At 29.3% G+C, this 17,698-nt stretch overlaps 1 protein-coding gene across 3 annotated transcripts in view; it reads right to left on the reverse strand.

Annotated features, from left to right (window-relative positions):
• LOC136988883 (colorectal mutant cancer protein) overlaps positions 1-17,698 on the reverse strand; it is a 64,044-nt gene that overhangs the window by 21,367 nt on the left and 24,979 nt on the right. For 2 of the 3 annotated variants that reach the window (XM_067286883.1, XM_067286884.1), the window contains exons 4-5: positions 488-601; positions 232-374 (exon numbers count right to left, since the gene is read on the reverse strand). In XM_067286883.1, coding sequence (XP_067142984.1) covers positions 232-374; positions 488-601 — 257 coding nt within the window. Of the gene's footprint in view, positions 1-231; positions 375-487; positions 602-6,380; positions 6,624-17,698 lie in introns of those variants that run through there. The other variant, XM_067286886.1, reaches the window with a different exon arrangement.

Below are 17,698 nucleotides of genomic sequence, written 5' to 3' on the forward strand. Positions count from 1 at the left end.
TAAAATTAGCAATCAATAAACTATCATTTGATTTAAAAAGTTCAATAAAATAAAATATATTTAAACTTAAGTATTGAATGCATAACAGTTAAGATTTAAATATAATATAAAATTATTTAATGTATACAGATTATCAAAAGTAAAATCTAAATGAAATAAAATTTACAATAGCTGAACTTAACGATCTCTAGACATTTCCATAACAACAAATTATAAAAATCAATATATTACTTTATAACATTAGTCCTTTGTATTTCCAATTTCTTAGATAATTCTGCAATGATGCTATGTAATTCAGTCAAGCGTTCTTCATATCTCTGTGCTTGCTGGTCTAATCTTTCTTCGTGTTCTCGAGCAAGACGTAATCTATCAAGCTGACAAAAATATTTATTTTTAATTTCCTAAATTATATATATATATATATATATATATATATATATATATATTTATTTATTTATTTATTTATTTTTAAATTATTGGTACTTACTTGGGATCTATTAAGTTGTCTTTCTAACATGTCACGTTCTTGACCAATATGTTGTAAACGATTTGTTAATTCAAGTATTTCTCCCTTCAGTGAAGCCAGGGCAGCCAAATGGAGCTAATTATAAATAACAAATATAATTAAGATTATATTTATTTATTTTTCATCAAATACAAATTTAAAGTTCATTTTTATCATTTTAAATAAAATTATTTATTTGCTGTAAATGTACTTAATACAGTTATTTTTTGTTTAATTAATCTTTATACTTGCCAGACAAAATAATTCAATTAATTAATATTAAGATCTAATATTAATAATTCATTAGATTGTATATTTGATATTAATTAGTTATCGTCTTAATATAAAAATAATTTAATTTGACCTTAAAGATAAATGTGCTTTAACCTACTAACCAATATTTATGATAAAGTAATTCAGAATCATTTTAAATGTAGAAAACTTAAAAAAAAAGAGGCTTTAATTAAATTTACAGCCTTCATTTAATATAGAAATATATTTCTATATATGCCATCTATAATTCCTCTTCTGGAATGAAACTTAGAAGTAAATTCTTTCTATTCCCCAAACTTGGAAAACATCCAAAAGAACACTTGGATTGTACAATTAGCAATTTACTTATATATTATGCAATAGTTTGTGTTTGAATCTTATTCTAAGCTACTCTGTTCTAATGACCGCCTACATCAAATTATCCTAATCATTAAATAACCTTTAATTATTAATAAGTTACTAAGATTAGTTAAAAAATTATTGATTCGCTTATTAATTAAACATAAAAAAACAGACATATAAAAAAAAATTATATTTGTTACTAATACAATCCATTTGTAACATCATAACATCATATATAAATTTACATTAAAAAAAATCAGAGAAAGTAGCAGACAGCAGATGAATAAATCAATTAAGATTTCAATTATTCTCTATCACTGGTATTATTCCCATAAAACCTTCCATCTGTAACTTTTCCAAATATCAACAAAAACTTCTATTAAGCCATTAAATGCTTTCAAAATTAATCTAACATTCAATTACAAAAAAATATTAAATTCAGACACTACAAGAAAATTATATTTCACATTACTGAATAAAATATTTTGCTTCAACTGTAAATTTTTATTTTTATAAACTTGATTTTGGCCATTTAATTACGAATGATAAATTTCTATTCAGTAATTAATAGGTAGAAAAAAAATTAATTTTCAATTAGTCTTTCTAGAAATGTAATTAAAGATCCATCCTAAAGCACAAAATTAATAATAATAATAATAATAATAATAATAATTCAGCACAGATGTGCTATTATGTGTCATTGTTAGAAATAGTGAATGATGTTTATATTAATCTATTTATGATCCTGGAATTATGAAAATGGAATTAGAACACAGAAATTATTTATGATTTTAGAATTTTATAATTCAAAAATCATAAATAGATAATGCACAATATTGGCTAATAGAATTAGAGAAAATCATTTATGCTAATATCTTAAACGTAAACATTAATACCAGAAATGCAAAAGACTTAATTAAACAACTTGTGTATAAAGCTCGTATTTATCAAACAAATTAAAATATTTATTAAAAATTAGTACAACTGAAAGTGAAGTAACAAGGAAATTTCATTTAGTTGGTTGAATGCGTAATGGAATTTATTTACATATAATTTTAGAATTGAAAATCATGCATTACTATACTGTATATAATTGAATATACATATAAATAAATTGCTACAACATGCAATTACTAATCAATATACTGAGAATGAATAAATATTAATTACATCTCTGTTAATCAAGATATAATAAGAATATATTGAAATTTCAGTCTGCTTTGTTGATAGGATTTTATAAAAAAAAAATCCTTTCTACAATAAATGATACAAAAGTTCTTGTGTGCTGTTTTGGAGACTATTTTGAAAAATATTAAAGAAATTTGATTTATTTTAACTATGTAATTTATTATATATAAATCAATATTACTTAATTTCTTTAATATTAATTTTTGAATATTTTTCTTAAGAGTCAGGTATTTTATTGATATAAAGATTTATTGATATAAATCTAACTACTAAATAAAATCATTATTATATATATATTAAATTATTCTTATTATATAGCCAAATAATATTAAATGATAAAAGTAGAATATTTCCATAAATTCATTCTAGACTATAAATAACTTTTTTACAAACATAAATTTAGAACTTTGAGTTAATATATTTATTTATATTTTCATAGCTGAAACAATTCAAAACAGAAAAAGATCCATACTAGAAATTTAATTTATTCAAATAGTAAAATATTAAAGTGATTTTTCCCAAGATTAATATTTTGAATTTATTTGACAGTTGCAAATTTTTCAACTTAATTTAATATCTTTATTTAATCATCATTATACAACTATATTCTAATTGTTTACTTTTCTCATATACTTAATAATGATAGAATGAATAAAAGATGAGTGATTCATACTATTATTGATATTTATTACAATGTTTTATTTCTGTTTTAATATTTAATTAGTATTAAATAATTTATGTATACTTTCATAATCCAAACTAAGAAAGAAATTTTTAATAATTCTTGATTAATAATTTTAATCATTATTAATTATAATTTTCTAAAAATTTTATATATTAAAAGGTAGCAACTATTATTTAATTTAATTAAAAAAATAATCAATAAAACTATTATTATTAAGGACGTTCACAATTTTTTTAAAATTAAATCAACATTTACCAATTCTTTTAACTTTCATCTTCAGATGGCATCAGTGATTTTGGAGTTTAAAACAGAATAGTTCAAAGCATATTCTGAGACATTAACCCAATAAATAATATGGGTCTTTCTAACAGTAAATGTCTTATAGGTTTCTTTGAATTTAATATAGCATATTTAATGAGCATTTTAAAAATTACTCATTAAAAAATGAAAATAAACAAATTGTCCAGATAACTAATATACACAGTATGTAAACATGTAAAAAGGAGACAAAATTCTCTTGGCCACTCATATCTGTAAACTGACACTATAATAGTAAAGTTGAAAATCACTAACAATGATATAAAAATATAAATCTCTTATAACTAATACTATTCAATTTTTCATAGTACCAGTACTTATATCAGATAACAAATAACTATGACTATAGATCTATACTACTGAGGATTAAATTAACAACTTTTTCTAATTTCCTATATATCTGGTAACAGGCAAATATATTATTTCCCCGTGTTCTTCAAACTAGAAATAAATATTCAAATAAATAAACTTCTTTCATAACATAACAAGTAAACTTTTGTATTCATTTCTTGAATAGGGTGAAAAATATTATTTCAAAAGTCTAATGAATAAAATGAATACCGAATACTTTATTAATATGGGCAATGTTACAGTCCATCAACCACTCTACCGGCCATCATTACCAGACAACGACTCGGTATGACATGACGTCACGTCCCCCGCTTTCAAGCAGCAAGGAAGGAAGGAAGAACGCGTTTGTTTGTTTTAACAGACGTCGGTCATTACACGGGACGATGGAACAGATTTCCTTACAATGAAGCCTCTCATAAATATTAGAGAGTACCGTTGAAATTATTTTTAATAAAATTCTTTCCATTACAATCCTTAGATTTAAGAATAAAATAACGTCTCTAAGTAAAACATCGACCAAAATCGTACGCGTGAAATGAGCTCAATCGCTTTTCTATTAATAAAACAAGTTTGTAAGATATTCGAAAGGATTAATTCTTTCGTATTTAATTATCTATTACAAAATATGTGTCACCCGATAATTTCTAATTAGTCATTTCTATCACTTGATAAAAATCGTCACACTCTTCTCACTTAAATCCAAACAATTAGATACGGAAAATTCCGTAACTTTAATGAGCATTATTTGCATTCCGAGAAATTTAAGAATGTATAAAATAACTACGAAGCAATGACAAATGGAAATCCGTTTATTATATATCGATATCCTAAATGTAATATTCGAAAATATTTATTAAAACTAAACTAGAATTTTTTTTCTACAGCGGGTGAATGTTCTAAAGTTTCTTAGATCGATATAACATATTAGCAAACCTCGGGAAGGAAGTGATGAAAGATAAACGCCTCCATTTTCCACCATGATACTCTTTTATAATACACAAAAAAATATATTCCTTCCTATAACCTCATAAAAAGCGTGGAATCTAAAACAAATTTCAACAGAATAAATATTTTGCATGCTTGGTACTTATCACACCAAACTGAATGTGAATGAAAGAAACATGAAAATTAACATTTTTATGATAAAAATATACCGTATACATGCTGTTTTTACTTATAACTATTTAATATATACGTTTATCATATGACGCAATCTTTCTGTAAGAACAGTTTCAATTTCCGGAAGAAGTTAGATCAAGGGTCAGTGGAAATATTTTGTAAACTTAATAACTATAAATGATTCGAGATTGCATAATATGATACCCGCTAGCAAAATATAGAAAACTATTATAGTCCTGATCAGAAAAGTTTTAAGAAATTCTCAGGAGATTAAAATTTAAATAACGAAGAAACAGACAAAAGAAAAATATGTCATTTTAAACAATTTTAAAACGAGGTAATCACTATAATTTTCTTTATTTAACAGACGGCAGTAACCGGATTTCCGATACTAATTATTCAATCACTAGACTATTGTGCATTAACTCCAGTAACAAACTATTAAACATGTTCTTTTAGGCACACAAATTCAGTTTAATCGAACACGACGGGGAATATTCGACGTAATAAAAAACAAGTTTTAAACGTAAACCGACGCGAAGAGAAAAAACAAAACTATCGAACAACTTATATCCACATCCATTTATCAATTCTACAATTAAAATATTTTATTAAAAGAAAACTCAACTTGCTTCGAAATCTAACGGATATTTAAAAATAAGATTTCGTCATGCCATATGGAACAAAAAAATAAAAATAAAAAAAAAAAGGAAAACTCGATACCAGTCATCCCTTTTCGATTTAGAGATCCGGTTGCAAAGGAAAGGACACAGAAAAATCATTATTATCGCATTGTCAATCTAATTTTTAACGATGCGGCGCATTCTGTCAAAAGATTTTTCGAAACTAACATCGGAAAAAACGTTTGTGACAGCGGTCAAATTTTTATTCGTCTTCAGCAGACTTGCCTTTCGACACCCCCCGGAATAAAATGGTAAAAGTCCACTTCCGGCAGAGACCGCGATATTTTAAAATAAAATTCTAATCTATAATGCAACGAAAAGGATTTATCTGTCGTCCAACGATCTGGGTACTTTTGTTGTTTTTACAACGCGGCAGAAAATGCTTGTGGGAGAACATCGTTTTAGGATGCTGGATAAAAACATGCATTGCTGACCGAATCGATATCTAAAGAGTGACGTGCTCACCTATAATAATTCATACATTATTATTGTTATTATTATTATATCATTACATCAACGGCTTTACTAAAGTGCCTACGGGTCGATAAAATCAAGCTTTTCAAGGAATTATATATTATAAATCGAATTAATTAATAGCGAGGATTAAAAAAAAAAGAAAAGAAAATGCCATTTTTGACAGGGTGGAGTATTTGTTTTCCTTTTCTAACAGGAAAATACTTCGTATCTAGCCAGACAAACAATGGCTTATCGCTCTTAACATCCGAGTCTCCCCAGTCGATAACTTTTCCGTCGTTGCTATGACGATTCCTCACCATGGCAACATGTGATCGAGTCTACGAGGTTAGCAACAGTCTCGACTATTCTCGCCTCCTTATTTGACAGGAAATTACGCTTTCCATTACATCATTCCGGGATAGAGAGAAATTCCGTTTACAAAATACGGGAAAAAATTTACCTCGCCTCTCTGCTGATGGAGGTCGCATCTGCTCCTCTGCCCTCTTCCTTTGATGCATTTGTTCTCCTCCATGAAATTAGCACGGATCCGACCGGCCCGATGCTAATTCCCGCTTCTATCCCACCGCCATTCTCCAGACACGTGAAACGGCGACTCCTTCGTCCCCGATGGCAAGAATGCACAGCCGATGACCGCGCCTCTGGCGGCCGAGGTCTCTACTCCCGTGCATTTAACGGAAGTAAGAGCGGAGTATCGAGTAGCGCCACCGAGGCCCATTCCGCCGGATTACTCATCAATGACGTCACGGGCACGGCTGTAATATACTAATTAATCTCGCCGCTAAATCATATCGCCCGTTCGCGATAATTAACATTCGACTCCTATATTAATTATACAACTTATACAGGAAATTCCACATAAAATATTTCGATTACAACTATTCGCAACAGTTTAGTATCATTAGTTAAGAGCACGTAGATGCGAAAACGATTGTTCGCGTTACGTGCTGCCATCCAATCCTTAATCCACGTACAAAAGTTTTAAAAATGAAATTGATTATTATATATTTATGTTTTTGTTGTAAAATAAAGGAAATTTTCTATGATTGGAGTATTTTAAATCCACACTACTTGAGAAATCATAATTTTTGTAATGTTCATAATAATTACAGTTCTCTTTCCAGCATTTTCTAAATGTGCTTAGCATTGTTGAGGCTATTTCATTACATTAAAATTGATGAAGATTGCGTAAACTGCTAAGATGTTTTGATGATTTCTGTATTTTTACACTTACTTGTTAGTGAAATAAAAAACAAACCTTAAATATTCACAGTCTGCGACGAGAAAAATTGTTTTAAACATTGAAGACAGAAAAAAAATCTAATGTTTCATCTAGAGCACTAAATTTTAAAAACGAAATTTTGTTTATAAATGAAAAAACACACAGTATATTTCACTGTATTTTTTAGTTTTCTTGCTTATTTTTAAAACTATCTTTTAATTTTCAATAATTAAAAGTTAGAAAAAATTTTAAAAAAGTTTGGAAATTTAAAGACGAATCAGCCAAAACCTAAATAAGAATTTGCGAAACTTTTGATCTGATGGTTCAATAACGGAATATAATTAGATTCTGAAGAACAATTATATTTACATCTGATTAGAAAAGGAGATTCGTGGAAACATGTAAGTTGTTTAGCCGAATTATACTTGCCGGAAATAGCAATCGGTCACCGGAAGACATTTTGTCTCAGTAGACTAAACGTCAAGAAATGGACCGTGCATCCCCAGAGACCTTCCACCGTCTGTTACTGTAACGTGTACTTAGATCTATTTGTATCGGCGGGGTTGTGTAGAACAGACTCTGATAAATTCGACAGATTATGTTACATCTTGTGTACTTTGTTCACTTAATATCACTAAACAAGTTCGAGTTTTTTTCGAGTTGGACTATTTATAGTGCAAAAATAGACGATGATATTAATGTTCGTTATAAAAAAAGATATATACCGAGTGATCGTAATTAAAGATTCTTATTCAACGCTGTCTAGAGAGATATTTATCAGCCCAAATTGCAAACCAAATCTGGTCTGGAGACATTTCAGGACACGCGTAAGATATTTCCGTAAAAAAAAATAATAATAAATTAGTACAAAACTCATCACTTTGCACTTTTGTCGCTTTGAATCTTACTTAATCCGTGCTATTTTTGGTTGTGAAGACATTTAAAAAGTAGTTTATCAAGGATACATTGCAAATTTAGTAACCTTGAAAACTAATATCACACTGCATGTGAGAAGCAGCGGATTAATTACGACCAGCCATTGAACACATTGTCACCACCTTCTGGTTTTCAGAAGGTGGTGACAATGTTCAGAAAGGCCAGATCGTACAGCAGGGGTTCCCAACCTTTTTGCTGCACGGGCGCATTCGAGATTACAAAAAATAGTGGCGGGCGCAAATCGGATTAAAAAAATTAATTATTATATTCGTTATTATAACATGCATTTATTATAAGAACTGAATTAGTGCGATCTTTGACATTGCATTTCATTTGCTAATTTCCCACAGTTGGGAGTGTAAGATGATAATCCCAATCGTAAACAATCTTCAAGATTAGTAAGTTGAGATCTGATTTATGATTTTATAATTTCATGGTGGAAAATAAAGATTCGCACAAATATGTGGAACAAAACAGGATTTGATTTTGAAGGCTCCTTTTTTCAAAAGATTGAACTTTTTATGATCAACTAAATATCAAAAGTTTTCATCGGTATCGTGAGATTTTAATACGATGTCATTTTGAAAATCTAAAATCTCTTTTTCAATTATCGATGTTTATTCTTAAAAAAGTTCTGCTATAGATTTAGCAGTTTCAGTAATGTATACTTGTGTAGTAAAAGAATTTACAAAAAAATGTAGCCGCAGGTTCGATATTGTTAAATTGCTGGAATCTACTTTCAAATTGATGCAAAAGTTTTTCAAGATGAGTAATAATGTTAGGTCAAAATTATCTTCACCAGTCACTTTTTTCATCAGTATATAAGAGAATTTTTCGACATATTATTTATCCAAACTGTATTTTCACTTTGAATGCTTTTATAGAGCTAATCATTTCAGCTAAATGTTTATTTTTCCCTGAAGATCCACGATTAATGTCCAATTTTTCACATGCCAGTTGAAAAAGCCAAGTCCATCAACCATTATAGGTTATCTAATTGTTCAAACGTTTGACTTTTTGAAATAAAGAATTTTTTATCTCTTCCAAAAGATCAAAAAATCGGCCAAGTGCTTTGCCTTTACTTACCATCTTATATCTGTAAGATAAGGTCAGCTTGGGAAGATTTGTTTGTTTTTTTTTTTTTCTACAAGAGCTTTAAACAATCTGTGTGATAAAGGATTTGATCGAATTTTGTTAATTATTTTAACAACAACATTCATAACAAGTTCAAAAGATAATATTTTGACACAATGATTCTTGATGTATGATGCAGTGATAATACATAAAGTTCGGAAAGGATTCATCTTTCTTACAATGGGAAATGAATCCATTATTGCAGCCCACCAGTGCTGGTGCACCATCAATTATTATTGGTGATAACTTGTGTAAAGGCATATTAATTTCTGTTGTGTAATTTTTAAAGATATTATAAATATCTTCACCCCTTGTTTGCTCTTGCATTGATAGTAACTTTAATAGTTCTTCTTTCACACTAAAATCACTGAATACCATTCTTATTACTGCCAATTGCACTGTATCTGATATATCTGTTGACTCGTCTAATTGTAATAAGAAATACTCACATTCTTCCAAATCATTTTTCAACTGACTTTGTAAATCTGTTGAAATAACCTAGATTCTTCTTGTACTTGTATTGTTTGATAACAGCAAATCTTGTATTGCTGAAATAATTTCTCGCTTATTAGAAAATCCTTTAAATAACGAATCGGATCCGATGAGAAATGCTTCCTTAATTAATTCACTTTCTAAAATGATTTTTTGTTTTTCATTTTGTCAACAAATGAGAAATCTTAAAAGAAGCAATAGTGGCATTTTTATTTTTATTTACATGGCTGGTAAAAAATGCTTGCTGGGTAGATAATCCCGATTTTAGTTGATTAAATTTCTTTTTTCTTTAACTCGGATTTAAGCGGATGAATAACCTTAAAGGAACTGTGATTGGTTTTGTAATGAAGTTCGACGTTGTGTTTTTTTTTTTTTTTTTTTTTGCTACTGATACAATACTGTTACATATTAAGCAAACACATTTCTCTTTACTTTCGATAACAAAGCAGTCTTCTTCCCAATCTTTGTTAAAATGAGGGGTTAGTTGTGTTTTACTTGGATTACTCATTTTGAAATAAAATGTTTATATACAAAAAAAAAAAAAAAAAAAAAAAACACAACAAAACGATAGCATGTGATGACAACATAAGAGTTTACGATGGCAGCACGCGTTGACAACTAATACCATACTACTAATACAATAGAGCCTGGAGACATGATTATAACAGGTGTGATGGATTAGACAGCGGTCAGCATAGCCAATTTAGCGAATTTCCCACTACATCTAGCAAGATTATAAAAACTAAAGTAACTTTTTATTTTCTTTATTTTTAAGATTTAATTTTTTTCATTATTTCAACACTTTGCCGCGGGCACAAGGTTTGAAACCTGTCGTACAATATCTCCTGAATTACTAAAATTGTTGTATATGGGTGCCTGTACAAAAAATATTTGTTACTTGCAGCGCCAAGAGTACCACTGTAATGAGTTTTGATATTATTAATATTCGTTTTCGTTGAATGAATAAAATATTTTTTAAAACAATTAAAAGGCCAAGTCGTTCCAAAAACTAGACGATCACCATTTTTATTCTTCTTTTAGTGTTCCAGAACAAAATCAGACAGCCAGACCTTTCTTTATAGGCTACTTAGCTGCCCTTTTTAAAGAGAGTTCCTTAAAAAAACACCCAGAAAACCAATTAAAATCAAATAATTTCTTAAAACTGGAATGGTGAATCTTACGACGTCTTGTGATGATTCATCCTTATCTGCAGGGCCGGATTTTAGGCGATTGGAGCGATTGGTACCAATCGGGCCCCGCGCTTGAAGGGGCCCCGCATCACGTCAAAATTTATATATTTAAAAATAGTACATGTTACAAAAATAAATATCTAGGTATATTATTATTAAAAATAAAACAACATGTAAATTAACAGTTAATTAATTTTGTTATTTAAAGTTTGAGGGGCCCCGCAAAAAAAATTCAATCGGGCCTCGCACCTATTGGATCCGGCGCTGCTTATCTGTTCGGGTTCCGGCTCCTTTTATCTGCTGAGGATTGGCGCTGACAAATGCAGTCGGAATGTCCCTCTAGTGACGAATTTTTGACAATATTTTCGTTTATATATTAATATTATGGGTGTACTATAAATTACCCACCTACGGAATTTCAAAACTTTGATTATATATTTCAACTCAGGGGACCGAGACGAGTTCAACGGTACCCTATTTTTGGACCGGACACAAAAAATAAAAAAAGTTATCATACTTTTTAAGTTGTTATACTTTTTTAATGCTCTCATGAAGACGGCACCATAGTTGCTAGTACTGCCATCTTGTGGTAAAGTCTGCAAACCATGACGTCGGACTACGGTCATCTCCAGTACGGTTAAACACGCGATACGAGAGCGGAGAGAGCGACGCGACTTCCGATCATCGCGCGATCGCCATTTCGGTTAATGTTACTTATGGCAGCGAACATGGCAGTCGTTCCCACTGTTCGCGCTCCCGACTGACCTCCAGGAGGGGAGCCGCCGGCAGGCCGCCATATGCTAAACGTCACTAGTTATTGATTCACGGTAGTTCTTGAACAAAGTAAAAAAAGAGGAAAACGTCTACTAAAGGCAATTTTAACGGCAAGCGACGCGACTCCCGATCGCGATAGCGAGGCCGACTTAGCGGAGAGAGCGACGCGACTCCCTATCATCGCGCGATCGCTGGAAAAAAGTATGATAACTTTTCTATTTTTCGTCTCCGGTCCAAAAGTAGGGTATCGTTTAACTCGTCTCGGTCTCTTGAGTTCAGATATATACCCAAAGACCCGAAATTCCATAGGTGGTAATCTATAGTATCCCCATTATTATTATTATTATTATTTTAATGGAAATGCCTTCCGCGTATGCTGAAATGTTACCAGACAAGACTTGGTTGCATTTGGACTGATAAATATCCTTCTAGACGGCATTACGTAGGGGAGTACTTTAATTACGATCATCTAGTAGGGTGGTCGCCAACCGGTAGTCCGTGAATCACTGATGGTTCGTGAGAAAATTTTGGTGGTCTGTGGAGAAATTTGGACATTGCTCGACTCAAAGTTACGCGAAGTATTGAAAAGTATAGTATACAAAAAAATGCAAAATGCTTGGTTCCTTTTTCTCAATCATTGGGTTTTTATTCGAATCTAAAACCAAACACGAAATGACTATTATCAATAAATAATGATGCCAATAAATCTATAAATAATGTTGTGAATGCTGTTGTCGTCCTTCGTGGTAAAGAGACGAGAATCCATAAACTTATTCCAAACAAGCAGCAACAAACTTTATAATAATTTGTTATAATTAGACAAGTGAATTTCATATTAATAAAGTAAAATGAATTTTTATGATCATCAAAAAAATTCATGACAGTGGTCCGTGAGGCCAGTGAGGTTGGCGACCACTGACCTAGTACGTATCCTAAAACTAGTCAAAATTACTGAAACCACTTAGAATATTTCCATTTCTTATTGCATATTTGATATTCAGCACAGTATTGCAAATTTTATAATACAATTACATTAAAAATTGCCGGGACGAATTCACATTTAAGAAAAAATATAATTTCTTACAAGACTATACATTTAGACGAGTCCTTATCCTTCTAGTCCCTTCACACGCTTTTTAGAGGCAATAACGTGTGAAGGGACTGGAAGGATAAGGACTCGTGTAAATGTATAGTCTTGTAAGAAATTATATTTTTTCTTAAATTTATAATACAATTGTTTACATTTACATAGGCTTTATAAGTTGATCCATTTTAACCAATCCCACTGGAATAATTTTAAAAATATCATGCAAAAAATCATTTAACCAAAAATGTTAGACTTCAAAAGGGCCACAGGATAGGGCTATCGGTTCATCATAATGACGTTACAATCGGTGGAAACGAAATCAACTTCATTTTCATAAACAGTAATCCAAGTTTTTTTTCATTGAATATTATGATTCTATATCAAAAACAAAGAAACTTTTATCTGAAACGTTTTCTCGAAAGATACACTTATTAGAAGTTATGAACGTTTGAAGTTTTATGCAGCCGCCACATGGTCATGCTTAAATTTGTAGAGTTCACTGGTAAAAAGAAAAATGCTTAAAAATCATCAAGGAAATTATTATTTGATGGAATCATTCTTTTTCTTCAAATAATGAACTGATACAAAAACTAGTGCCACAGCCTGTTAAAGCCAAGCTTGCGATAAAGAGAAGACGTTTGATCTTAATTTCATCAAATAATAGATATATTTTTTAGTATTTTTCTTTATTTTTCAATGAACTTCATCACAGATATCCCTAGATTTACGTATGTACCGGTACCTCGTATGGACCATGTAAAATTTCAAATGCTCATATCATCTTTTGAAAAGATGTTTAACATAAAACTTAATTTGTTTCTGATGTAGAAACATAATATTCAATAAAAAAATTGGGGTTTCCATTTAACAAAATGAACTTGACTCCGTTTTCACTGATTATAGCGCCACGTATGATAGTCCTATCTTATGGCATGATTGAAGTCTAACAGTTGGTTCAATGATTTTTTTGTAGGATGCGTATTTTTCGAGTTATTCAATGTATTGATTAAAATGGACCTCTCTATAGATGCTTATAAAATTTTCAAGATTATCATAAATATATAATTATCCAATCACAAAATAATATCTAAAAAAATTTAATGAAAAAATTATTAAAGTACAAGATTTGTTAAGAACTACTTTCTGATAAGGGTTCCAAGATCTTATTTACAATGTCACTCACTGTGTACGATTTCAACAATTGTCAGTAGAGGAAAAGATTTATTTAGAAAATTTATCCATGCTCTATCTCATTTAAAAATTGTTTGAACTTTGTATTCTAGGTAAAAATAATAATTTGTTGTTAGTACACTAAGACAACATTCAGAATAACATTTTGTATTTTTATTCATGAAAAGTGTATTTGAAAATAAAAGTATGATATGAGAAAACTCATTTCTTGCATCTAACTGCTACAAATTAGAAAACTGTTGCTCTGCTAAATTAAAGTTTTGATTATTATGCATATTTAGACATTTCTGTAAGCCTAGATCTATTCATTTATTCAAAGCCATTTATTCAGCTCTTATCACCTGAAGACAGTTTATACTTAGCTATTAAGAATTTGAAATTTGAGCAAATAACTTCCAGGAAAGTGTAAGAGTAGTTGTGCATTTATTTTTTGATAAAATCTGACATAGCATAATATTTGAAAACTTTGTTGTATAAAGAAGCCTAATGTAACTGCACAATATTCTGCAATAATGTTAAAAAATTAGCTGAATAAAAAAAAAATCAAAGAGAAAAGACTGAAATGATGAAATTTGGCTAAATTACTTTATCACAACAGAAAAAAAGTATTATACTTAGATTACAGGCAAAGAAATAAATGCTGAATTGATAAATCATGCACTATAACTTATCTTTCATACATGACTTTATATTATTATCTATGATTAAGAAAGTGACAAAAATAATGATTTCAGATTTTGATTTAAACTAAGTTATGCTATCCTTAACAACATAAAACAAAAGTTTTTATGTTATAAGTATCAATAAATTTAAGTGGAAGAATTTTTTGTTCAATGTATTTCATCAGAAAGAAAACCCTTTGAAAATCAGTAAAAAATTAAGTTCAATTTCAAATAAATCATTCAGTTTAAGAAACATTTTTATCACTTTTCAAAAATTTTCTTAGCAAGACAGATGTGATATTTTTTCATTTCTTCTTATCTTTTCATTATAAGGAATTTATGTTGTTTTGTAAATAGTTTGATTGTTATCAAGTGACAACATGAAAACAAATTTCATTTCAATTGAAAGAGTTTGAATTCATGACACACTTGGGATAAATTCTCAGACTGCTTCCCTTGGTACATAAATAGTAAATGGATTTAAGTCAGGAAGTTATTCTGTATTCACAGCTTTAATGATTAATTCTATTAGTGAACAGGTTTCTTGTAATGGATACAATTAAGTCCAATTTTATAACACTGATCAACAATTCAAAATATTCTACTAAAATTATACATCAATAAGTTTTAAATATTTTATTCATATGTTTAATTATAAATAATATCAAATACAATAAGATTAGTGAGAGGTTTTTTACTATCCTAATATAAAAAATTAAATATTTACATATTTATGAATATATTATATTTTATTCAAATGATATATTAGGATATAAGTTTGCATTCATTTTACTTGTTTTGTAGTGATATTTCTATGTAAATATATTCTACTTTTAAATGCAAATATTTAATGTGCTCAATAAATTAAAATTGCTTACTGAATTTCAATAGCTTCCTGTTATTTTATATTTTTACTAAGGGTATAATTGATTCTAGCATTTTAAAATAAATATGAAGTTAAATGTTAGATGTTAATGAATTGAATATAAAGGTATTTAAATCTCTTAAAGTGAAATGAAAACAAATGCTTTTGATTACACTTTACTATACATGATAAAATATATACTGTGTTATGAATAAATTTTTTTATACTTTTTAACCCCAGTAAAGTTATATAAAATATATTTGTAACTTAAGAAGAAAAATATTTTTTTATTGCATTTTAAGTAAGCCTTCAATAATTTTAAATTTGATTTTGTTCTATTGGAATTCTCTATTTGCATTTCGTTCAAATCTTAGGACAGACTAGACATGACCAGATGGCTGACTTCAGAAAAGTGTTTGCAATGTCAACACAGTCGTCAGCTGAAAATACATTTGATTTTTATTTTATTTAAATGTATTTTCAAAGTTAAATTTTTCAACTTGCAATATTAAAAATATATGTAATTTTGCATTTATATATTAAAAACAATTTCATTATAAAATTTTAATTTTTCAAATTTATCTGTACAAATAATTTTAAATTAATAATGTGGCACAGAATCAAATAATCTGGAATAACCTAGTTCCACTTGACACTGATGAGGCAGTGAAAGCCAATTTTCAATTTTCAGTCTACAGATTCATCTATCTGGTCCTATTTAGTTTGTGCTTAAGAGAAACTGAAGCAGCTTAAATACCAAAGGCAAAAATAATTTTTGAGTGTTAATTACATAATAAACCAACAAATGCCTAAATAATTGGGATATTAATAGCCAAATTATTTAGGCATTTGTTGGTTTATTAATATATCATAAGGCTTTGAGATGTATTATATTTATATTTATATATGTACCATCGGTGGGCACTGTGATAGCTGGCTGAGTGCCATAGAGCAGCATTTCTCAACTGCCGGTCCGTGGACCGGTGCTGGACCTCGGAGATTCTTGACTGGTCCGCGGAAAATTTTTACCGCTCTGATTTAAAAATTTTCTTATTCAAAAAAATAATAATTTAATAAATGAAAATTTTATGATGTATAAATGATGATAATAATTTTACAATTTACATCTATAGTAATTCTTTAATATACAGGTATACCTCAAGTTACATCGTTCTCGATTATGTGTCGTTTGTCAAAAAAGTATATGGAAAAATAAAAATCAAGTTTAAGTCATTTTATTTGACTTTACATCCATCTGCCACAATTATTGAAGTTGTAATATCACTAGAAAAGCGTTAAAAGCACATAAAATCATATTAAAATATGTACATTTACAGTAAATGTTAATATAATCATCATAAATTCTAGAGAATGAAACATGAAAACATCTGTGTTTCTGTGCTGTCGTCTTATTTAGCGGTCTTTAAGTGCTCATTATTGGTGTTTTCCACCGTAGTTTCAACTTATGTCGCCTCTCCTGGAACCAATTACTGACATAAGGCAAGGTATACCTGTATAGTAAAGTGTTTTGTTAAAATACCACCAGTCTGCAGGTCAAAAAAGATTGAGAAACACTGCCGTAAAGGAGATGCTTATTGGCCATGGACGTAGGAGTCATCTCCAGCCATCGCCGTTAAAACTGTGAAAGGTTATATTGAAATTTAAGTACGTCTGGAAGTGATGACTGGCTTGGGGTCTCCGGGTGGCGCAATTGGTAGCGCACTGCATGGCAAGCAGAGGCTGCAAGTTCAAGCCCTGCCCCAGGTTAGTTATTTTCTTCCAGAATGTTCTAAATTATTTATTAAATTATTAAAAATTATAACTATTAATTTAGATAAGAGATGGTGCCTAAGTGTTACCAAATATACCAAATTCATTTGTATTTATTATTTAATAATAGCCCGATTATTTAGGCATTTGTTGGTTTATTAATATATCATCAGGCTTTGAGATGTATTATAGTTAATTACATAGAAAAAACCAAAAATAAAACTTAAACAAACATCTCTCTTATTGTGAAATAAAAACTATAAACATGTAAATAAATTTCATTCATTTTCTTATTGCTTTGAAAATATGCAAAACTTGACACCATATTTTTCAATAAACAGAAACTGCTTGATGAGGATTACCAAAATTATTAATTATGAAACATTTTTTACTTCAGTTTAAAGCTTCAAACTATTATCAGTATATATATATATATA

Source organism: Centruroides vittatus, unplaced genomic scaffold (assembly GCF_030686945.1).
Source record: "Centruroides vittatus isolate TY-2023 unplaced genomic scaffold, ASM3068694v2 scaffold_386, whole genome shotgun sequence".
NCBI lineage: Eukaryota > Metazoa > Arthropoda > Arachnida > Scorpiones > Buthidae > Centruroides > Centruroides vittatus.